Raw genomic sequence first — 24,541 nt, 5'->3', positions numbered from 1 at the left:
AGACCTACTCCCAGCAGGAGAAAGGCAAATTCACATACATGGGAAATCTAACTGAACGTAACGCAGACAATAATTCCTGTTTTTCAAATGAATCAAAATGTGAATCCAGCTTGGGGAATGTATTGGATCCTCTCGGGATTACATCACAGGTAATTTCTTACCCTCACAGTGTGTTTTGAAACAGACATTTCACGTTCCCAGGAGCAACATCTGAGGTGCTATCCTGGGCTTTCATGACATTTCACGAGCCATGATGCAGTATTGGAAGGCCAAGTGTTGACCCGTTGTAGATACACTTTTTCTGACAATAAGCCACTTGGAAATGTACATATTATGCTGATCTTTATCATTCTTGGTGCCAGACCCAGACAAGACACAGACACGGACAGCAGACAGCCACCAAATTTGATCAAAAGCCAAGATTTCCTTACATGACCCCCGGGGCCTTTATCAATCCCATTCAGATATGACAAACTAAGAATAGGGAAGCTTTGAATCTTAAAAGGTCACAGAGCCTTTTGAGACCTCAACAGAAACTAGAACTCTCCTACCAAAAATGCACATCCACTCTTGGTTTTGCACGTGTTTTGTGAGCCCCAGGCCCTCTGAAGACCATCCATTGATCCCTCCAGATCCACGGACACCATCATCTTTAAAAAATCTCTCTTGCACTCATTTTGGATTGATATTTAAAGAAAACTTTGTAGTGGGGTCAGAATTGGGAGACAAGCTTACTCAACCTATGAGAGAAGGCCTGAGAGACGCTGGTCTTGCTCTCTTACTGGGCATGGGCATCGCCTTGCTCCCCTACAGTGATACCAGGGAGAGCCCCACTGCCCTCTCCGTCGGCCGCTGAAGTAGGAACCATGCTGAATCCAGCAGGGTCGTTCTGGACCTCTGTTTGGCCATGCAGTGAAGAATTCACCATTTTCCCCACCACCCTGACCCTCAGTATCTGTCTCCCCGCTAATCCCCACTCTCTATTCTAAAACCAAATAATCATAAAGTAAAGAACGTATAGCAAGAAAACCAGGCCTCACTCCTTTTTACAACTGTAGGTCTTTGTAGGTCAGAAAGGCCCAGTTATGGGGACTGGAGAATTCAGGATTCCTCTTACCATGTTTATTTCCCTCCTTGGCTGAAGAGGCCATATAGGTGTTTCTCAAAGTTTGGTCTAGGGACCACTTGTATCATCATCACCTGGGAGGGGTTAACCTGGTCCCACTCCACACCTCTGATTCAGAATCTACATTTCTAAAACCCTCCCTCAACCAGTCCGTAAGCATTCTCACATTGAGAACTTCCTACTTGCCTTCCCTCAATTTCCTACAACAAGATAACTAACTCCAGGAGAGATCAGCCTAGAAGAAAACACCCACAAATTCTAAGAAATCCTTGTAAAGTCAGAGACAACACAATCCGTCTGGAGAACTCAAGCTCCAATCCATCTGTGGAGACGCTATCCCTATATTATTTGCCAACTTGAAATAGAGCAGTTCCTAATGCTCAGCGCCACGAAATTTTTAACATTCAAACAACGCTCAGCCACTTACAAGTGTGAGTCTCTGAAGGTCGAGCAAACCGACCCAGCCTCAGGACACAGCACTTGCAGAGGAATTTTGTGTTGACTATGTCCATCAAGAGATCTCATGGCTGGCTGAGTCACCCCTGACCCAATCCCACCCCACCGTAGCCCTTCAAAGGATTTCTTAACCACCCTGGATTTTAGTCCTCAGACCCAAGAAGATTGGTGTCTTAGCCTTCAGTGGAGAGAAACAATCACCAAGAAAAGCTAGTCCCGCCAGTGAAAATATGTACTCATTCCCTCCAATTAATATGTACTTATTGAATGTGTACTAGACGCTGGGCTCTAGCTCAGTGCTGGGGATACCATAGTGAACAAAACCCAGATGCTGCCTGGCCCTGACAGACTATCCAGCAAGGACGCCACTTCCAACACCATGGTCACTCCGAAGTCATCTGAGCTCATTCCCCCCCCTCTTGCTGGGGGCAGAGTGGACAAGGGCAGAGAGAGCCAGGTTACCTGCTCTGGTATTGGAAGGAACTTGACCACATTTAAACACAAGACTGATCCTCTTCTCTCCAGCAGCCCCCTTACTGAGACACGCTATTGGCAGACAGGGTGATACCCCTTGGTTTCACAAAGCAGCCTCAGCCAAAACCAACCTCCATTCAGGATAAAATAAAGCAGTCGCTTGTCTGGATGGTGGAACGCGTCTCCCTGAGACAATGGTGTGTTTATGTGTTGGAGGGTTAGGAGCAGGTTAACATAAACCCACCGTCAACAGAGCTGTTAATTCAGTTGCTGGCAGGGGCTTCTGTTGTCTTCTGAATACCTCCCAGAGGGTATAAGCTCTACCTTCTCATTTGAGTTGGCAGCAAAGTTATTTTTTTGCACCTGTTTCTCTGCTCTGATAACAACGCAGTTAAGCATTGATTTGTTGGAAAATAAACAGAAAAAAGCAAAGAAAGGCATCTGCCCAAACAGCCTGAGCTGGTTTGACTGAGAGTTCATGCCAATTTGTTTTCCTATAAAAACCAAAGAAAAACCTGTGCTTTCAGTTTGGTTGCTGCCCTCCCACACCCTCAGAAGAAAAGGAGGTATCCATCAGCCAGCCAGAGCTGGCAGGGCCAAGAAGCCAGGAGACACTGTACTTTTCCATTGGCTGGCTCTGTGAGGGTACTGAGAGGTGTCCAAGATCTACAGAATGACATGGCTAGCCTCCAGCCAGCCCAGGTTGAGATCATGAATCAGATTAACAAGGGCAGAGAAGGGGCTGCCGGGATAGGATCAAAACCCCAAACCATACTCTTCCAGACGGTTGACTTCCGAAAGTCAATATGGTTCAGGGAGTAGGTGTGGTCTACGGGTTACCTCCAAAAGCAGAGACTCAGCATGCCTGAATCTCAGTCCAGCTTCTCTCACAGACATCCTACGTGCAGCCCTGGGCCGCAAGCATAACTGGAAAGCCCTCAGTCCCTGGACCACTGTTTTCCCAGCAGGCTCCACACCTACCTCAAGGGCAAGCTGGGTATACTCGCTCATGTCCTGGCAAGTGACTTGAGGTCCCGGGTCCCAGGTGGAAAGGACCTCAGATGTTCAAGGTGTGATTACTGCATTAATGCAAGCATCATCATACCCTCATTTCTCATCACTTTGTCAATATCACGTGATGAGCGCAAGCCAAAAAGGGTCACAAAGAGCTAAATAAATCACTCGAGTGGAGATCATGACCACACCAATTAAGCAATGGCATCATCACCCAGCCTTCAACACACACACACACACAGAAGTCTCTTGTTGTCTCGTTTTAAGCCTTGAGAAGAAATCAGCGGACACGGGCAAGGCGCAGCGTTCCCCAGGCTCCCACCCTCCCAGCTTTCCCTCATGTCGGACCTTTAGCGTCACCAGGGTTTCGCCAGTTCGGATCCTGGGCACGGACATGGCACCGCTCATCAGGCCATGCTGAGGCGGTGTCCCACATGCCACAACTAGAAGGACCCACAACTAAAAACCCACAACTATGTACTGGAGGGCTTTGGGGAGAAAAAAGAAAAATAAAATCTTTAAAAAAAAAAAAAAGAAAAAGAACAGAGTGTTCCGACCGCGGAGGGATACGCCTGGCTGAGCGTTCCCAGGCATTCTTGTCTGAGCAGCGCAGGGAGAGAAGTGCCTCCACACAGAAGCGGGCAGCCGGAAAAATAAAGGGCTTAATGACACCCTCAGTTGACTGAAAAATAAATAAGACCAACTGCACAGGAATTCGGAAAGGGTAGAGGGAGGGAGAAGCGGGGACTGGAGCCAGGGAGGGGCTGGGATGGACTGGGACAATGGATTTGACCATTTGGAGACTCAAGTTTCTTCCCAGGAAAAGACCGAGATGATTCAGCCGCGGAAAGATCAACAGACACCAATTTGGAATCTCACAGACTGTGTAATTACAAAACAACCATCAAAACTGTGATGATGGGGAGGGTTTACATTTCTTGCGTGTTCACGATGTGCAAAGAATTGAGCTAGGCTTTGCATGAAATTATCTCACTTAATCTTTGCAATAACCCCCAACATTGGTTATTTTATCCTCATTTTACAGATGAGGAGGCACAGAGAAGTTAAGCAACTTACTCAGAGACACAGAGCTAGTAAATGGACTGGATACATTATAGTAAATGTCTCGGGTGGGGGAGAAGAGCAACATCCTTCTTCGTAGCTTTGAAAGTGGATCTTTGTGTTTCTAAAGAGGAGGACATCTCCTAGGACCTCATACTTTTATTTTGAAAGTTCAGATCCTTTAAGCATAGCTCCTGTAAGTTCCCCGCTAAATGTGAGCAGGAGGCATACTAAGCACACTTGAATCCTGATAGGAAAGTTCCCTTCAGCGGACGTCAGCACAGGTGCTCCAGAAGCACCAGTTCACGGCCTCTCAGACCCGTCCGTCAAAACTTCAGTCTGGCTTCCTGTTGAAAGGCCCAGATTGACTCAGGGGTTGGGCTTGGCTGCCTGAAGCCACCTCAGACTTATTAGCCATGATAAAAGAGCAGAGTTAATAACAAGGAAAAACTGTTGAAAAATTAAGGGGAAACTGTGGCCCCTTTGGAACAGCACCCGAGGTCTGAGCCGTCACACACGGTGGGTCCTGACAACAGAGCAGTGTGCTGTGGACGGCACACCGACAAGAGAAAGACTGTGGATGCGTCATTCCAGTAGCCAGAATTCCATCACTCTGACAAACAAATCCAGGAACGTTCTCCCCCTCGCCCACCGCATCCATGACCCTGATTGAAACCTTTGAACAGTTTGTAAAAACGTAACTGTAAAAGACAGACAGCACCTCATACGGCTTATTCTGTTATCATCTTTGCAGCTTACGAAGCAAATAATGTCTGAATTTTCTCACAAGTTAGAGGATCTCCTCTTTAGAAGAAGTAGGGTTTTCTTTTGTACAGATAATCATTACACGGCAGTTGGCAGGAAGGCTGCGTTCCTTTCCAGCACCTTCCTGCTAGAACGGGAGACTCTTGGCACCCTGGGTCTCCTTTTCCCTTCCAGAGCGCACTTTGCAAGGCTTCTCCTAGCTCAATGGTCTATGGAGTAAGCCCTCTGGAAAATGAAAAGTGAAAAAACCCATCAGCAAGGCAAGCAGCTCCTACCAGAAAGGTTTTCCAAGGAGTCAATTACTCAGCTGATTGTTCAGCCATTCCTCCAGTTGCTTCGGAGGAAACCTTTGGTGCTCAGACAAAATTATAAAACTCACCAATTCAAAAGCAACAACATCCCTCCTCAACAGGCCGCAGCTTTCCACCCGAGGTCAGCTGGGCGAGCAAGGTGACAACGGGCAGGGGCTCTGCACAGCTGCTTCCAGCATGGGGAGTTGTCATGTATTCAAACATTTCTCCACAGCCGGGGGTAGGCCCAGCTACAGAATTTGCAGGGAAGGGTATAAAAGAAAATGTGGGGCCCCCTGTTCAAAACGTGTTAAGAATTTCAAGACAGCCACAGAGAACGTTCAATTTATCAAGAAGCAGACCCTATGGTGTTTTGGCAAAATAAGCAAGTAAGGATTTTTTTCAAAGCACAGGGCCTCTCTAAGTGTGGGGCCCTGAGCTGCTGCACAGGATGCGAACCCAGGACACAGGTCCTGTCCAGGAGGTCGGCCTCATCCTCTACCTTCACCTGCCCCGATGTCTATCACCAAGGTTGGGGGGTGAGGGGGATTTTCTGTCTTTGCCCCACGAACGACTCCTGAAGTAGCTGGAAGCATTAAACAAAATATGACATTGAACTTGTCTGTAATAGCTCCTGGCTTGCAGCAGGCACTCAACAAGTGTTAGCTATTATTACCATTATTACGATTATTATTATTGTCATTATCTGCATCATGCCAAGGTCCCTCCACAACTCCAAAGCTGCCCCTAAGCAGGAACAATGAGTGGGAAGAACACAGAGCCCTATTTTTGACAGAGACCATCTATTAGCTGATGCTGGTCAGAGGTCATTTCATTGACCCTGAATGAGAAAATGCTAGAAACTAGGGGTTCTTAGCCTTTTATTTATACCATGGACCAATATTGCGATCTGGTGAGGCCCAAGGGCCTCTCTTCAAAATGTTTTTAAATTACAAAAGATTAGAAGGGAAGTTTATATTGAAATTCAATGATCAAATTCTTTTTAAAATAGGTGTGTGATGTCATAATAATATATGTGCTTCTTTATTAACACCAGATAAGAATATCCAGTGCAGATCTAATACCCTCCATGACATCAGTGAAGTGGGGAATATCGATACTTTGAGACATTCTGCAACAAGTGTGATGTGATATGAAAATGTCACTTTTCTTGGTGACAGTCACAGTTACAACTAATGCTCCTGTGGATGTTTTGCCTATATTTGCATTGAAAGAAAATGTTGAATTCTAGATTCAACATTACTGAATGTTAGGTTACTGAAAATAAAAATGTGCTTTCTTCACATCCAAGTTCACAAACCCCCTTAATTCTCTCCATGGACACCAACAGACCCTTGGATCCTGGGTTAGGAACCCGTGCTGTTTTATAGCAAAGACAGCTTGTTCAACTCAAATAGACTCTAGAAACCACGTCTACGTGGCCAGAAGCCTCACTTGAACACTTTACCAGGAGGCAGACCTGACAGTGTCTTGGAAAAGTAAGTTAAGTATGAATATTTTTCAAAACCTCCAGAGTGCCCAGGGTAATGCCTTAGCTGCAGTGGTCAGTGGACATCTGGAGTGAGGGGCTGGCAGTAGTCACAGAACTACCTGGAGGAGACCAGTTTCTTCTGAGACTCCTATCTGGCAGCATCAAGATGCTGTGTACTCACCCCAAGTCTTCCACGGAACCCCCATGGGTTGCAGTTTGCAGTCAGCTCAAGACAAGGCTCAATCTGGAGGTCCACTGTCGACGTGGTCGACCTCATCTCCCTGCTGCCCACCTTCCCCAGGGAAAACCCTGTTGCGTGTCTTTCCCAGGGTCACAGTATAGAACCAACGTCAGTCGTTAGAAGAACAAAATCCCAGAACTATTCATCTACTCCAACACAGCAGACACTCACTGAAGACACCCATGTTAGGGATTTACCCTCAATTTCCACTCCACAAATTACTAATCATTTATTCACAAACATTTGCCCCATTGCTTTCAGGTTCTTTGTCTAATTTAATCCTTACGACAGCCCGGTGCAAAAGTCATTAACCCCATTTCCCAGATGAGGAAACTGAGATTCTAGAGCTTACATAACTCACCCAAAATCACTTGGCTACTCAGCAGCAGAGTCACATTTGAACACAGCTGTTCTGACTCTAAACCCAGTATTTTTTGCACCACATTCAGCTGCTTCCAGGCAACAAAAACTCATAGCCTCCTGCCCCTTCAGATACATAAGCAGCCAAAGTCTGCTCTTCACCAGCGTTTCTCAACCCACAGCCCTCTGGTCAGTGGAGTTAAGATGGGTGAAAGGTGAGTTAGGTGCGCTAAGATTTTCTAACTGGACATAATTGAGACAGAGGCTGAATTGGGGCCAAATCTAAAACCCACCGCAGAGACAAAACAAGTCTTGTCAGTAGCCACCAGGAAGACACGGCTGAAAATACCTTCATCTTTCAGACCCCACCTACCGCATCCACCAGAATATATCATTAGCTCTCCCAAGGGAATTTTGTTTAAAGGTTCCTAAGAGGGATCCCAAAATGACCTTTATGAGACAGCCATATTCTCCAAGCTCCATTGTCGTATACGAAAGTAGAAGACTTCTTTCTATTCCAAGAAAGACTCAAGGGCACTCTGGAGGAAGTTTGCAGCAGGCTGAGAAAGGGTTGGCAGGGCAACTGAAATTTCTTAACTCCACATTTGAACCAACAAGGCTCCAGCCCCCAGGATTTTGTGTGTGTGTGTGTGTCTATGATATAGAGTGAGGGGGAAGTGACAGAATATGAAATTTTAAGTTCACCACAATTACAACAACATCAAAGAAAGTGTGCATCTGGATAAGGTCATACAGAAGTAAAAATAAGTAGTTATGTTAAAATGGTGGGGTTAAAAGGTGATCTAACAGTCCAATAATCACAATATTATAATAGGCATTTGGGCTTCTTTTTATTTTTGGCTTTGTTTTCTTCAGAAAGTATGTTTTGAATACGCCTACGCTGGCCCTATTTGAAATAAACAGTGAGATACCCTTAATAATGATTAAGATCCTTCTGAGAAAGGAAGAGAAGGAGGCTCTGAAGGCCAGGATGTGGGGGAGACTGGAAGAGAAGAGATAATGTGAATCCAATGAACCAGAACAAGGGGCCCAGCCCCATAAAACAAACCAAAGGCAGAGTGTGGTCAGGCGCTAGTGAAATCAATTTTCAAAGGAGTATTTTTACAGGATGTCTCTTTTAAAAAAAGGCCAATTAAAATCCTCGGAGCCTCTTTAAATGGGCCACCCCGCTCAACCCTGTTGCAGCTCCCGCTCTCCAGATACAGGCTGAGGCCCTCTGGGAATACCGGAGTCGCCAGGTTGGGCTGCCCTGGGGCCGGCAGCCATGTTCCCCTTCTGATTAACCCTCAGAACTTCTTCTAGGAATAATGAGTCCACGGCCATCCAATCTACCCAATAATTCGTGGACAATCAGCCCTGCAAGCTGATCAGCACCACACAAACCAAGTAGACTCTGTGGGTGCCTGAATGTTCACTCTTCAGCAGGCTACGCTGGTGTCTTAGAGAAGACGTCATGAAGAGTGCCTATTCGTGTACACTGACTGCTCCCTGTGGCCACGGAACAGTCGGCTTCATCCATTTCTACATTCTCACCCACTTTGGACACATGAGGCAAATTGATAAAGATGGGATGTTGTCATGGGAACAGACACTAATACCCCTAATAGTCTCCAGGGATCCGATCTTAGTACCTCCACAAGGTCTACCCATTAGCCAACATTCTGAAGACACTACGGAAGCCATTGAAGGGCTCCTACTGATCTTTCCTGTTTCGTCCTTAGGAGGGCATCTCCCGTCCTATTCTCAGCTGTCACAGATTCAAGCTAAACCTGCTGACCTCTAAGCACAGCCGGTCGCCCCCAGTCATCAGAATCTGAGGGTTGAAATGGATCTTAAAGAGGATCGGGTTCAAACTCGTAAAGCCCAGAGAGGCAGAGTGTGTTGCTCTGGGCACACAGCTTTGCCAGGGCTAGAACACCAGGCCTCGTGGCTGCCAGTCCCAGCACTGTCCTACACACTGCCTTGTGCACGCTGTGCTCCTACTACCAAGCGTGAGTCTGAAATTCTTCAGGAAGAGTCTTAAAGAAATACCTTTTTTTCTTCTCTGAAGACCAATATATTTTTTATCAACTCTGAGGGATCCACAGACGTTTTTACTCCAGCACATCTCTGCTTCCTGACATCAGTGCCATTTGGCTTGAACATATGTCCCGTCCTAATATTAGCTTCTGTGGGGAGCCATTTTCCCCCCAGCAGTGTTTCCTGCACAGCTTAATGGTCTGGCCCTTTAAAATCCTGTCCAATTTAAATACACGTCATAGTCACATATTTCTAATAAGAGCATAATTGCCTGCTCCTTAGAACAAATCCTATTACTTGAAATCATTATTATTTACCAACAAGAAGATTAATTCTCCACTGTTCTCAGTTCAAAATTAGATAAGAAAATGTTAAATAAAGTTTATTATCTTCCCTGTCTCTTTAGTTATTCAACAACAGATTTAAGAGAACCCTGGCAAGATATGGCTGCCTTCCTGCCTCTCTCCAGATGACAATCCCACCACAGATCCGGCTCACCTAAGCTGAAAGCCACCGCACTCCGTCAGTTACCCAGGAACAAAGCCAGGGTGAGAATGTGTGGTCTCTGAACACCAAGCCTGCAGTGAAGTCCGTGCCTCCCGACCAGGGCCCCACCCACAACAGAAATGATTGTCACTTCCATTCTGCCAGAGAGCGATCTTAACAAGAGAAATGGGCTGAAACGGCAGCCAAAGGTGTCACCGAAAATCAGGTTCCAACTTTATATTTGGTTCCTTAAAACTGTGGCATTGCTTCTCAAGTGTGTTAGCAGGTTCCATCATGGCATTCTTGGTATCCACCCCACCCTATCTCCCAGATGTCTTTGAAAATCACATCTGTTTGAGAGGACTGAGGCATGACTCCATCTGGAGGAGGGGGAAACACTGAATAACTTTGTAATGATTTGTACAAACCTCTATGACTGTGCTTGATGCTTTAACATTAAACATGGTACTTACACTGGGCTTTCAGAAAATCAAGATGCTCTGCAGAGCACAACCCCGGGATAGATTTCCCTGATTTGGGGAAGAGGGGGCAATGAGGAGGAAGTAAAACATTACAAGATTCCAGAAAGCTAACTTCTACTTCCTATGAGTGAACTTTGGCCCAAAGCACTCACATTCTGACCGAAGACCTGATGTGAGTTCCCCCCACTTTCCAATCAGCTAATTGAATCCAGTTGAGTAAATATTTTAACCTTTCAGTTTCCATTTTGTCTCAGTCTCTCAAGGAGTCAAAAAGATATTGAAAGAGGATCTGGGTAAAGTTGGTAAATTAATGGGAACATAAACGTGGAATCATAAGTGTGAACGTAAGGCTTCTCAGAGATCCAGAAAGGATCATAGCAGTTCCATTTGGGGGAACTCAGAATATATTAAAAAATGGAAAGAATATCAAAAAAGGATTTTTTTAATTTAACAAATAGATTCTTTTTAACACAAAAGAACAATTAGAATTGAATTTGAGATCTTTTGTGTATAGAGGGCCTGGTCAAATGCACACACACACACACAACCGCCTTAGAAAAGTCCTGGCTAATGCCACCATCTTGAACAGTAACGCGAGGGAACTTACAACACAGCTGTTCCCTCAAAGTTACTTTCTTTTAAAACGCCTCTGTGAAATACTTTGGCAACACGGAGAAGGATTGTCTTCATTATAATTGTTATTTTTTCAAATGTTATCACAGACTTCCAAGCAATCCTCGTGTCTTGTTTCATTATTGTTTTTAAAATCTATCCATGAGCCATTAGCAATTGGTGTGCAAATGGCGTGATCCTACAACTTCAGATTAGAAGAAGATGGAATTGATGAGTAATTTCATAGTCTCAGAATTCTAGGTCTCAAAAAGAGGATTAGTGGAGCTTCTGCAAAACTCCAAATGCAGCTATTAAAGTCATTCTTAAAATCTCTTAAGAGCCTTTTCTGATAGTATCGCTTATCCATGAAGTTCTTCCTACTAACGCGACTTCACGTCTCCTGTTGGAAATCGACTCTTTCCTCGACCTCAGTGGAATCAGCATATGAAAGCTCAGGGTCCCCAAGTCCTCTTTTACATGTTGAAATGCTCCATCTGAACACATCCTCATTCTCATGCCCACAGAACCAATACCTGAACAAGACCTTCCATCAGAAAGTTCTCAGAATCCAAACTCTGCCTTTCTCCCTGCACCTAAGGTCAGTGCAGGTAACCAGCAGAGAAACCCGTCCACTTACACTCACAGAATCTTACACTTCCTCTTGAAAACACACATGTTCCCACAGTACTGAGCGTATGCTAAAGCTTGGCAAAGACAGATGGTGAAAATGTCGCTTTTCCAGCTTGGGGCTGTTATTTACCTACAAGATTAGTTCCCCACTGTTCTCAGTTCTGTCCACACTGGGACCATCTCCATGGTGTCCAAACAAACTCAAAAGAGTCTTAGAAGGCATGTGGTGCTGCTGACTCACATCTGCCTGTCTGGTCACAGTATCCCATTATGGGACAGACAAATGGTTAGTTTGTCCCCTTACGAGATGTTGAAACTCTTTGCCAAAATTGATGGGTTTTTTCCCTTTTTTCTGGACAGAGTCATTTTCAGGTGGGCAGCTCTCCTCAATGCCCTTGCCCACCTGGGCTGCCTGACCACTTTTTCCAGTGTGCATTCGCACACCTTGCCTGTTTTCAGTCATTTTTCAACACCAGAATATGCTGAAGATGAATCTGCCTTTCCCTACAACTAATGAGTGAGAAAAATCACCAACAGGCGACATCTCTAGAGAGTGAGGACATGTGCTCTGAGCCCCACAGCTATGTAGCCAACCATCACTTCACCAGCTCTCTCAGAGCCACCTCTCTCTCACTGCCTGTTTGTTTCAGAATTCAACAGGGCAACAGCTCTGTCACACAGATAGAGGAAAACCAGGGGGCTTCCAAATTCACAGGGACTGGAAGTCCAGACTCAACACAAGAAATCCACAGGTACCATCTGGAGTAGCCCGGCTGCCCTCCAGAATGAAGTTCTAAGGAGACCCAGGGAGTTGGGCACAGGTGAGGGAGCGCCACTTCCTGCCAGCTGCCTCAGGGAGTCTGCTTTATTTTCATCCGCCCGATTCAAGGCAGCCTTCTCTTTCCATTCAGGTGTTTGAATTCCAGATTCAAAAGAAGGTTTAAAAATAAGGACTTACCTCATTTACCTAAAGATTCTGGGTGGGAAATCCAACAGCCGTGGCTAATGGAGGGGGGCAGCAGGCAGCACGCACGCCAGCTCCCACTGGGATCGGAAACCAGGGGTGTTATCACTTCTGAGCCCTCATCAGAGGGAAGATAAATGCATATGACAATAATTTTAAGTCATTTTGTAGGATGTTAAGCAATAAGCCACCAACCGGGAATTCCCTAAGTCACTTCCCCCTCTTCTGATTGGCTGCCGGGCCCTTTAAAAAAATAAAATGAAGGATTACAAACATTGGCTCATTTGCATGCGGCCAACTCACACGTTAGTGTTCAAACAAAACAGGTCTAACCAGGTTATGCCTGTCTCAAGAACAGAGACAACCTGTTAATGGATGAGGAATTGATTTGGTGGTGCCTGTTCTTTTCAGCTTAGAGGCTGTTTCAGGTGAAAAGCCCACGCGTGCTCCCCAAAGACACCATCAGGAAGGGAAAATATAAATGCAAAGTGAGCAGAGTTCGCATCCGGAGGAGGTGACGGTAGAGGGGAGAGGGGCCCTCTTAAATCTCTATCTCATGTATTAATCTATATTTAGTCCACTCTGCTTTGGCGTCAAGGTCTTTGCCCTGGCTGTGCAGTTACCAGGTTCTGAAGGAGCTCCTGGCCAGGTAGCCAGCAACACATGCTCTCTCACCAGGCCGCATGATCACCTCTTTGTCAGTGACCCTTGGCAATTTCAAGGGACTTTGAAAAGTCAGTCTCCCCACTCACCCCGGGTAGCAGCCTTGGGAGAAGGTTGGAAGGGAGGGTCCCAGGAGTTGTTCAGGTGGAACAGTCAACTCTCAACAATGCAAGGGCTGACTATCCAGTTGGTGGGTTGTCCAGCTTCTTTACTTCCTCTTGAGATGTACATGGTCTTTTTTGCTATTTATCAACACTCCCTACGGGTGCTAGAGAGGGAAAGATGGAGAGGCTGAAACTGGACATGCATCACAATCTGGGTAAGAAGAAGGTGGAATCCTGGTAAGGATCCATGGATCTCAAACGTCCGTTCACTCCCCATCTGCCTGGGTCGGGGGCATGCTTCACTGGGTCACAAATGCACTTCCACCCACGCAGGTGAGTGACGGCTCCTGGCAAGGAAAAATGCCATCCCCTAACCATTAACTTCTCTCTTGGATCTTCCTGGACACTGGCCTGGCCTGAGCTGAGTGTCCAAGCAGACTTCTAACTCACCAGGCCTTCCCTCTGTGGGAGAAGAAAGGGAAATTGAGTTTTGGCAAAGAGACAAAGATTTTGGGATTAAAACTGAGAAGTTCCTTGTGTAAAAAAGAAAAGTCTGCACATGGGCAAAGCCTGAAAAGAACACTGAACAAAAAGTGAGAGGTTATCCCATTAAGGTGGAATGGTGAGTGAGCGGTGGTGAAGTTCTTTTCTTGGCTGTTTTTCTAGTCTGTGCAACACGAATGCCGAGGGTTTTGAAGGTGTAAAAGACTTCTTGGGGGGCGGTTTGGGAGGGTCTTGGAACTCAGGAAGGTCTGGAAGGTTTTGAAGGTTTGGGGAGTGCAATTTAGGGAGGCTCTGAAAAGCCCCTCTGGCTCCCTAGCCTTCGGTGAATGTTCCCACCAGGCCATGTCTTCAACCTGTGTCCTTCCCAGGGCCCTGTTAAAATGCGAATATCTGATAAAAACAGTAAATGTCATTATTGCCCATTATCACATTAGCCCCAATTAGTCTATCAGCTTCCAATCTGAGAGCAGGGCCCTGAGGGAACAGACTGGTGACATTTTGCTTGAGAGATGAATCAGGAGCAATCTGAGGTAGCAGGTCCACCAACTGCAGGGCGTTTGTGGTGGTGGGGAGAGGGGGGCGGGGGGGGGGGTGTTAGTACCAGTGTGACTCCAGGAAGCAAACTTGGCCTTCTTTATAATTTTTTCCGAGAATAAACGGACCGCGGGGGTGGGGGTTGTGGGGGGCAAGGGGGTAGGTGAGAGCAAGGAGTTGTGTGGTCAAGAGATGGTGAACTTCAAAAGCAACTCCAAAAGTGGTGTGGCTCGCAGGTCCAGTCCCAACAAGCTTTCATCATAAGCCCTTTTTTTTCCTTCTACTTCTCCCCAAAGCCCCCCGGAACAGAGTTGTATATTCTAGTTGTGGATGCTGTGCTATGTGGACGCCGTCTCAGCACCACCTCATGAGCGGTGCTATGTCCGTGCCCAGGATCTGAACTGGTGAAACCCTGGGCCACAGAAGCAGAGCACTCAAACTTAATCATTTGGCCATGGGGCCAGCTGGCCCCATTATAAGCCCTTTAATTTCTAGCTGAAGAGTTCCAGTTACCTCTCCATTGTTTTATCCACCCTTGTCCTGCCCATTTTAGATCAGAGGACTGCTCCTCTAAAGTCCTCCTGAGAAGAATCATTTTGGAACGCTGGTGGTGAAAGGGGATGGAAAGATGTCACCTCATACTCACAAGCCTCTTTGTTCGTGGAGTCTTTATGTATATTAAATACCTAGCAATGGATCTGGTCCTTACTGTGCTCTTACTGAGTATTGGTTCTTTTCTTTACTTGGGACTTAGTTGAACCTCCTAGAAGGAAAACAAAAACAAAAACAGCATCTCCCTCTCCCCTAAAAAAGCTAGAATTTTAGGCATGTCACATCTGTAGAGAAATTCTTTCAAAGTCTGTGGTCTTTTATCCTATGATCAACTTCAACAAGATAGCACTTGCATCAAATTAGATAGATGGATCGATCACTCGATAGATAGATAGATAGATAGATAGATAGATAGATAGATAGATAGATAGATGGAATGGATGGAAGTCCTGAATTTTAACTGAGAATGCTAAAAGTTGGATATGATGCTGAGGTCTTCTTCTGCAAGAGTCTTGACTACATCAAGCACGTTTCTCCTGGGTAAGAAGATTAAAAATGTAACCACAAAATCATCAAACACACCAGAGCCTTTAGATGGGCACATTGTTAGTTTCCTGAAAGTCATAACCTTCACACGGAGGAATCAGGCAGGAGTCTCACATCGTGTTAGGCTTCCAAGCCCAGCACGGATTCCATTTGTTCCGTGCTCCCCAGATGCTCTGGGAGACAGATGAGGACACACGGAAGCAGACAGAGTGAGGAGACAAGGCTGCTGGCCTGGGTTTTCTGGACAGGAAGACTGAAGCGAGAGGCAAAGCAGCTTGCCCTCAAGTCAAGGTCAAGATAATCCTGGGAATTGGAACCCACTCTGCAAACTCAGTTACTCTGCACGGAAATCTTCCTGGTCTTCCCTGCAGATAAAGGCCTTGTCATTGTCTCAGACCTGGGCAAAGACGTGAGCATTTGAGTGGAGTCCCTGTATTCTGATGCCCACAGAGGAAAAGGGGGGCGGAGCAAACCAAGCCAGCTGTGTGCCGTGGCCTGGGGACCCTGCGTTCAGTCGAATTGTTTACTGGAAGATCCACATCACAGAACCAAAGAAACCTAGGGACCTTAATTCCTAAATCAAGGCCAAGACAAAGAATCTCTCTAAGCCAGGTATCAAGCCCTGAGGGGTCTGAGTCTTAGTACCAACACGGGCTGCGATTACAAGATTAATGAGAGTTGCGTGCTTGCTCTGCAAGAAAGAGGATGCTTGCTTGCTTTACACAGCACCTTTTAAATAGAGGCCCTATATTTATTTTTGAAAGCAAGTGTGTGTTTGTGTATGTTTCTGTCTGTCATCCCCTCTTGATGACATGGAGTTACCTCCAGGGCAGAAGATGCCGACCATTCCGTGAAAGCCACACAAAAACGCTATTGTCAGCCTGACAGGAGCAAGAACCTCTGTCTGGGGATGGGGGGGCCAGGGGGAGGGATGGGGGGTGGGAATTAGAGCAGAATATTATCATCAATTTCTTGGCTAAAGTCAAATAAGGAACTGGGGCTAATAAATAGCATCTTGCCTCTTACCCTACACCCCTCTATAAGCCACATTTCCAAGATGTACATTTTGGATTAGATTAAATTCCTGGGAATCTTCAAATCCTCTGAGGAGATGATTCGTGGGCACTAGAGGTGGTACCTGCGTTCTGTTTGAGAGCTCTAACATTGACAGCTGTCCTGACAGATTTGCATGGCACCTTCTCAACGTGTCTTTTGCCATCGCATCTGTCCCTGACGTGCTGTGCAAGTCCTCTGCTGACGGCACATACCACCGAGCTGCTGAGGTGGGGGACAACCTCGCTACTCGAATGGGAGAGGGTGGCTTGCCATTTCTGTAAAGAACGACCCCTGGCATATACGCATGCACGTGCATACACAAATACCCCTCAGGCATCCGAATATGTCACCAATCTTACCTATGCACCAACAATGAATTTTCTGAACTCCCCCTTCACACTTTATTCTCAAGACACCTCCACTCTTGTCAAACTTAACTCACCCTTGCCCTGCCCTTTCTGCCTCACCTGTATCTTATTATTCTCTTTCTGGCTTTATCTTTCCTCACAAACAGCTTTACATGGTGCCCTGACTTGATGCCAACTCAACTATTGTGATAAGCACTTTGGTTCCTGAATCAAACTTGAGTGTCTAAACAGCATTTTCATCAGGGTCTTCAAGAAGACTCGTCTCTCAGTCTCAAGGCTGGAGGGAAGGCTAGGCCAAGGTTGGCCACTTTCAGGCAACATTCTTGTAGCCAGTATTTTCTTCTTTTTTTGTGTGGAGAAGAGTTTTTAATAATTATAGCAGTTGTTTTTGTGTATTATTTAAGCATAAGATCTCTTTTTCCACTATCATGGAACCCCAAAAGATAAAACAGAATAGAGATGCTGCTGCGTCTGGGTTGGAGGCGAGGCTGCTGCAGCCTCCCCTGATTGATTGCCTTCCCCGTGCCCACAGACTCTCAGCCTTCTCTGCTGTATCATCCTGACTCAGTGTCCTTCTCTAAGCCAGTGGAGCATCAGAATCGCCTTTGCCATTCAGGACTTCCTCCCCACACCTATCAAATTGGACCTCCAGGGGTGGATGATAGAAGAAACAATAATCAATTTTGTGTCCATCACTATTTATATTTTGTGGGTTCCCATATTATTCCAGTAATGATAAACCAGAAGACTCGGTTCCTACTGTCCAAGCAGACATGTTAATGGAGCTGACTTTGGGTGAAGGTCTTAGCGCCTGGTCTCTTTCACCCAGGGACCAGGAGAGACAGCGAACTCTCAGACCCAAGTAGAAAATGTGTAAAATCACCATCCAAATGTCTAATTATTTGGGCGAACCTGTGGTGTTGGAAGACTAGGGATGTTCGGAAGCTATTCCCTCACCCTAAAAAACATGAGATGGCCCAGCTTTCTCAGAGGCACCCTGGTACAGTGGAAAGGACCTAGATTTTGGAGCCAGACAGATCAGGACAACCTCGTCACGTTTACTTAAACTTTAGGTCTCAATTTCCCCATCTGTTTACTGAGAATATGAATGTTCTCAGTGAGCTGTTTGGGGAGTTAAATGAGAAACTGTATAAGCCATTATTAGCGGGAGCCTGGCATTTGGTGGGCTCTCAGGAAAGATTCACTCTCTCCTCTAAGTATGGAGTTGAACCCCAAGACATCCCCTTAGCGATATATGAAGCCACATATGGGTGGTCAGAGAACTAACTCTCCTTGTTTCCAAGACAAAGTAGGAGAAAGGGGTGAAGCTGGAAAAGTTATAGGAAAAAGAACGAGTAATAATGTCTAGTCGCATTTGTTAAGTTTTAGCATGTCTTTGTCACTCAATTAAGAATTAACTTGCATCAGCTCACGTAATCCTCACAAAACTCCGTCAGAAAGGTGCTGCTACTATCCTTCGTTACAGATGCGGAAACTGAGCGTCGCCAGCCTGGTAAGTAACTTGGCCAAGGGCACATAGTAAAGTGTGGCCGGAGCTCAGCCCGAAGTCAGTGTCAGCCCAAAACAAGATCTCTTAACCACAACCCTCATCAAAAAAGAGAAGCTCGACAGCGTGTTGAAATTTGGAACTAATATCTTACATAGACATAGAAAACTAAGCTCGGTTCTGGAAGCCAATTGGAAATGTGAATGTTTCTTAGAAGAGTGAGATTGTAAAATTGAAATGAAAAAACTGTGAAATAGGCAGACAGGTCTGGGTCTTATAGGACAGTCCTCAGCCCCTGCCCTTTAATACCAAATATTTGAAGAGCTAAGTGCTCAGAATAAGAATTGAGGGGAAACCCAATGGAAAAAGTTGTGACTTGGTCTTGCCTGGGAAGTCATGAGACTCTTCTGACACAAAGGTCACTCTGCCACCCTCCAGGCCTAATGGTACTGGGGAGGCTCACTGCCACAGTGAGAAGCCCTTAGGCACCTAGATCCAGAAAGGGAAGAGAAATAGAGTGAAGGGTTGCAGTAATGCTGAAGGCATTAGACATGAAGGTTGAGGGCAGGAGTGGAGCCTCATTAAGGGAGGAGGTTGCCATCAGTTTCTCAATTCCCATCCTTCATAAGCATTTGAGAGTGACTCAAGAAAATGTAAAATGTTAATCAACCAATTCTGCTGCTAAATGCCTTCCAGACAGAAATTAGGAATTCTGGACCTACTCGTGCCTCTGGAAAGAATGCATCTAGAAAACTCCTGGAAATGATAGCCGAGAGTTGACAAGCTCATACGCTAGGACTAAGCAAAAAACTCATTTGCATAAATAAATTATCCACTCAGTCCATTCAAAATATACGCACCTGCACATTGGTGGAGTGTCAGGAAAGAAGCCCTTGGGATTATTTTTGAATAATTCCATATTTGGGGGAAATCCAGATGAAATCTCCCCGCATGCAGCATGGCATCTCTATGATTTTTCTCCCTTTCTCTCCCCCACCCCCATTCTTAGCAACCACATGTGAGTTCAGGGTTTGGAATTAGTCAATCTGTCTTCCTGGACAAGGACAGGAGGCCAAACAGTCCTATTTTGAGAACTATTTCTTTTATGACAGTGCCCCAGGAAAGTTTTATGAGAATCCTGATTTAAGGTTGGAGGTTAAATCTTTGAAATTCTGAGAACCAAAAAGTATTGTGTAGGTGGATGTACAGTAAAACTGAAATAAGGAACTTCTCTGCAAACTGAACTAAAAATCTGCACAGTCGGTTCATCTGAAAACTTCTCTTGAGAAGACAGCCCTGCTGTGAGAGGGAGCAGCCAAGGTACCCACTCTCTTACAGCAGAAACATGAGGGCCCTTGAGCTCTGTGATGCTGGAAAGAATGGAGTCCGGGAGCCCCGGGGCAGCAGCTGCCCCGACACGTTGCGTGTGCAAGAAGGGCATGGTCAGCTTGCTGCGGAAGCTCCCCATCAGCACCCAAGTCCCACACCGATGGACTTTTGCCGTCAACACCAAAAGACTTCGAAGTCTGCCCAAGGTTTACGGTCCTCAGAGTCACCAGTCTGTGGTTCTCTAGGAGTTGCCAGAACCACCAGAGCAGAAAACCTCAGGGAGCCCAACCTTAGATCTCACGATTGTGTGCGGTTGCGGGGGCACAGGGGAGAGTTCATTTGGCCAGTGTCTCATTTTTGCTAATTCATTTTCTTTCCAGCTTGGCAGGTCACCTTAACTTGGAAGCTCCGTACCCAGCTGCGAAAAATGGGCTTGTCAGAGGATGGGTCAACACTCTGAGCCTGAGCCTTGCCTGGGGGTAACATTCTGTGAATGCCCAGGTAAAATGAGCCCAGGAAGCTACAGCACTATTCCAACACGGACCCGTCGCCAGCCATCCAGACCCACCACAGCTCCCTGCACGACCCAGAGCCTCGGTCGGAGGGGACCCTTCCTTCCTGTAGCTACAGGCCCTCTCCATTCCTCAGAGCTCTCGGCACGAGCACGAGGCAGTAGGCAGAGTTGCTGGGAAAGAAGGAAAGCAACAGAGAAAGAGCAGTTCCTGCATGTTTTAACCTGATGCCCATAGAGAGGCTGTGAAATGCCCCCGAAACTCACCTGGGTAAGATTTCTTACCATTTTAGTCACAATTGAAAAAGAATTTGATATATATACTCCCATTTCTCGTGGTTGCAGCTTTCTCAGAAAGCGACCAGGTCACTCCCTCCTCAAGCTCTTTGCTGGGTCCTCACTCCCAGAGCGCTCCTCACAGGGAGGTGCGCCTGCCAGGGGCCACACACAAGATGATTTTAAGTACAAATAGTAATTTTTATATCACTTATATGTTTTTGATGTGAAAACAAAGTTAGTAAACTGAAAAAGAGAGTCAATATAAGGAAAATTATTGAGTAAATAATATAGGCGGGTATACAGACGGGGCAAAATGGTGACAATAAAATGTGAGTGACTGACATTTGAAATGTGGGAAACACTGGCTTAAAGGCAGTCCACACTCCCTGAGGGCACACCATTGATCAGTCCTCCACCACGTGGTCTCCACCCATGTCCTAAGACCCCTGGTCTCCAACTGTACCTCACAGGGTACATCCCAGACACATGGGTGGACCCACGTCCTTTCTGCACGTGCCCTTCTTCCTGCTTGTCCCACCACATGGACCGTCCTTTCCCCCATCTTTGCCCAGTGAAACCCAACCCATTTTCTCCATTCGGTCTTCCCCAATTGCTTCATCAGAGTATAAATCTCCCAGAACAGTTTGCTTGTACTTGGAACCACTCAATGGTCAACGTTCTACAAACGTTTATTGGGCTTCCATTCCGTGCCAGGCACTGTGATAGGCAATGCGGATTCAGCCAAAGGAGAAAAAAAACCCCAAAATCTCCTACCATCACAGAATGTAAATTCTAATGAAGTGAGGCGTCAGCACACAGCCTATTCTGCCACGTGGGGCAGCTTTGGGGTGCTGCTCTTCCCCAGCCGGCCTCGGTAGTCCAGGCAGACAGGGTCTTCATCATCCTTTTCCCAGAAAAAGGGGAAAAGGAGTCGTGTCAGGCAGACATGACTCCTCCCAAGAAGCGGGATGTTGAAGTGACATTTTTCAGAGTTGGGGCTCAGGGGTCTAGAAGCTATGCATGACCCACACACATCCTGTGTGTTTCTGGCATTTTAGAAACTACTTCCTCTGTGTATCTTCTTAGATCTCCCAATGCCCCTGGGACAAGTGATGCAAACGAGATGGTTGAAATGATGACCCCATGGGGCTTGTCACCTCTCCAGAGATTATGCAGATAGAGCCTGGCAGGCAGGGCTGAGGTCAAGTTCATGGGCCCCAGGGGCTGCTCAGGGAGAGGCACCTCCCAGCGCAGACAACCCTAATTCCCAACGGAAGTCAGACCCACAGGTAACACTGAGCAACGACGGAGCGAGGCTCTGCAGTGACAGCTGGAAAGAGGACCCCTGAGAACACTGTCAGAGTGGGAGAAGCCCCAACACCTTTCCAGAAGGAAACAGTGTGGAGGGGCACCCGCCTTTGTCTCCTGCGCCTCCCTCCTCTCCGCTCTCGCACTGCGGCCCGGCCTCGGCAGGGAGGCTGCACGGAGAGTCACCAACTCCTTCCAGATTTTCCCAGTTTTAGCACCAAACAACCTGCGTCCCAGGAAACCCCGCAGTTCCGGGAAAACCAGGAAGATTGGTTGGTCTGGCTGCACGTCACATAGACTGTGCTCCAATCCGATCTCTAACAGCTGTGTGTCCTCAGGCAGGTACCCACCATCTCTGAGTCCCTATTGTCTCATCTGTGAAGGGAAATAATGCCATCCCCAGGGCTGTGGTGGGGATTAAAGAAGTAACGTGTGATTAGGGAGCACTCCAGTGTTCCACAAATTATTGCTATTACTATACCTTTGGGAGCTGGAGTGAGAGCAGCATAAAAAGGAAGTGCTGCGGTTGAATCAAAGGACCTGTGAGCTGGTTGATGCCTGCTGAGTGGCTCTCTATTGGAAGCTGACATGACAAGGATCACGTGGCCGCAACACGTAGTCTCGCCAGGCTCTCTGATTGGCAGGAAACAAGAGACTTGCTGGCAAAGGGCTGTAAACCAAACCCCCAATCTCCCCAGCTCTGCCTTATTTTTATTCAGCACCTACTATATGCCAGACACTAAGTACTTATTTACGTGCAATTTCTTTTTTAATCCCCACAGCGGCCCCTCCAGGTAGCAGTATAACCCCCATTTCAAGGAAATTGGAGCCGAGAGATTTAGTGACTTGTCCAAGGTCATGCTCCCGGGGAGGATAGACAGAAACCAGGGCTGCCTGACCTCAGAGCCGCTATCTCTGACCCCCATCTCACCGTGTGGGGGAAACATCCTCTCCCCGAGCCTCGGCAGGAGCTGGCCGCCATTCTCCCCTCCCAAGAGAAGGAAATTGGCGTTTGACTAGGCACCGGGCAATCTGACCAGCCCTGGAGAGAAGGGGAGTTAGCAGGCGACCCTTGCTTGCGGGAGATGGCTTTCCTGAAACCTGGGTAAATATTTACATAATCTCATCGCATTGCTCTCCAGCTCAGACAGAGGAAACACATGGAACCAACCCAGGCCAACAAACCATTGCAGTTGGACAGGCTGTTTTCAGCCCCCAACAGTCCACTATGTGGATTCATTCCTGTAGACTGTCCGTCACAGAGAAAAGGGTTCTTGACCTGGAAACAGACTGGAGTTTTCATCCCGACTCTACCACTTACTAGCTATGCCACTTTGGACAACTTGAGACTCAGTTCTCCCATCTATGAAATGGGCATAAAGTTTGTCCCAGTATCATCATCATCGTCACCCTCGTCACCCCTCGTGGAGCGCTTAAGTATGCTAAGCACTATGCCTGCATCTTTGTGCCAACCCCTCTCCAAAGCCCTTTAATGCAGTTATTGTTTTTAACTCTGTTGACAGCTGAGGAAATCGAGGCTCAGAGAAGTTGGGAAATTTGGCCAAAATTGGCCTTCTACCCCTCTGCACTTCATCACCCCTGTGCCCCATCTCTCGTACCATGTCCTATAAAGCTTTCAATGAGACGCCATGTGTGAATGTGCCCAACTCACGGGTCGCCCTATGGTAGCATCCTCTCTCCGGCAGCCTCAGCCCACTGCTCCCTACTCATGCCTGGAAAGAAGCGAGGGGTCACGGCGGGAGCACCCTCCCCACGGGGGCACCTCCTCCTTCTCTAACTGCATGGCCCCCCAAGGTGATAGCAAATAACTCACCAGGGTAAGTAGCACGAGCCTGAGGGTGACTCAGGAGCCAGAGGGACCAAGGAAGAGCATCTCACTGCAGAACATAGGCGGGAGGTGACCTGAGGCAAGACAACTACAGACAGAAGAAGGGCAGCTCGCGGGCCAAGGGCTGGCCAGTTTGTACTGTCATGACTCACAACCTCAAAGACTGAGCAGTTCTAGAGGCTGCACCAGGCCACTGGGGACCCAACTAGAATGTTAAAAATAACCTCCCGCCTCCCGACTAGCACACCGCAGCATCACCTTGCCTTTCCTCTCTCCACAAGTCCACACCCAAGACCCCAGCGCTGCCCCCACTAGCCCCATATTCTCAGAAAGGGCGCGAGAAAGGTGTACTGTTGGAAGTACGACAGCATTGTCAAATATACAAAAATCAGCAACACGGTGGGAAAATGGAAGTCATGGTTCTTCGTGTTGTCTTACCAAAGGGTTAAAATAGCTCATTTTTCATCAAGATAAAAAATGAAAACCTAGCACTATCGTATCCAGAAATGTTTGACATTGACCTCCACCCCCAAGTTGAGCCCTGCCATGCCTAAATAGACGCTGTACTCAGTATTTCTTTTTAGGGTCAGATAGACCTAAGTTTGTATTCCAGATCCACTACTTGTGGCTGTGTGACCTTGGCCAAGTGACTTGACCTCTCTAAGATTCCACTTCCTCATTTATTAGATGTGTGTGGACTATAACAGTGCTAACTCTGTAGGGTAATTAGGGGATTAAATTAGCTAACACATGTAAAAGGCTAGTTTTGTCAGTTATTTGACTTATTATTTCTGCAATTGTCAATTCTGCCTTCTTCCCCAGTCCTCAGCCATCTGTCTTACACAAGTTCCATTGATCACCATCTCCCTATAGTCCATCGGGCCTGACACCCTGTCGCGCCTGCTTTTTGGGAGTTCTAATATGGGACCAGTCGAAT

The 24,541-nt window shown here is 46.8% G+C and overlaps 1 protein-coding gene across 8 annotated transcripts in view; it reads right to left on the bottom strand.

Annotated features, from left to right (window-relative positions):
• Positions 1–12,738, bottom strand: part of EHF (ETS homologous factor) — a 40,147-nt gene extending 27,409 nt beyond the window's left edge. The window contains exon 1 of one of the 8 annotated variants that reach the window (XM_008536092.2): positions 12,489–12,738. Coding sequence is in view for 2 of the 8 variants with exons in the window: in XM_070563784.1 (XP_070419885.1) it covers positions 3,419–3,478 (60 nt within the window). In the remaining 6 variants the exon portion in view is untranslated. Of the gene's footprint in view, positions 1–2,300; positions 2,354–3,418; positions 3,520–9,818; positions 9,926–12,488 lie in introns of those variants that run through there. The other 7 variants (XM_008536097.2, XM_008536093.2, XM_008536095.2 and 4 more) reach the window with 7 other exon arrangements.
• Between the last annotated feature and the right edge of the window lie 11,803 nt (positions 12,739–24,541).

This window comes from Equus przewalskii, chromosome 11 (genome assembly GCF_037783145.1).
Source record: "Equus przewalskii isolate Varuska chromosome 11, EquPr2, whole genome shotgun sequence".
NCBI classification, from domain to species: domain Eukaryota; kingdom Metazoa; phylum Chordata; class Mammalia; order Perissodactyla; family Equidae; genus Equus; species Equus przewalskii.
This window is presented reverse-complemented; position numbering and strand designations above follow the sequence as displayed.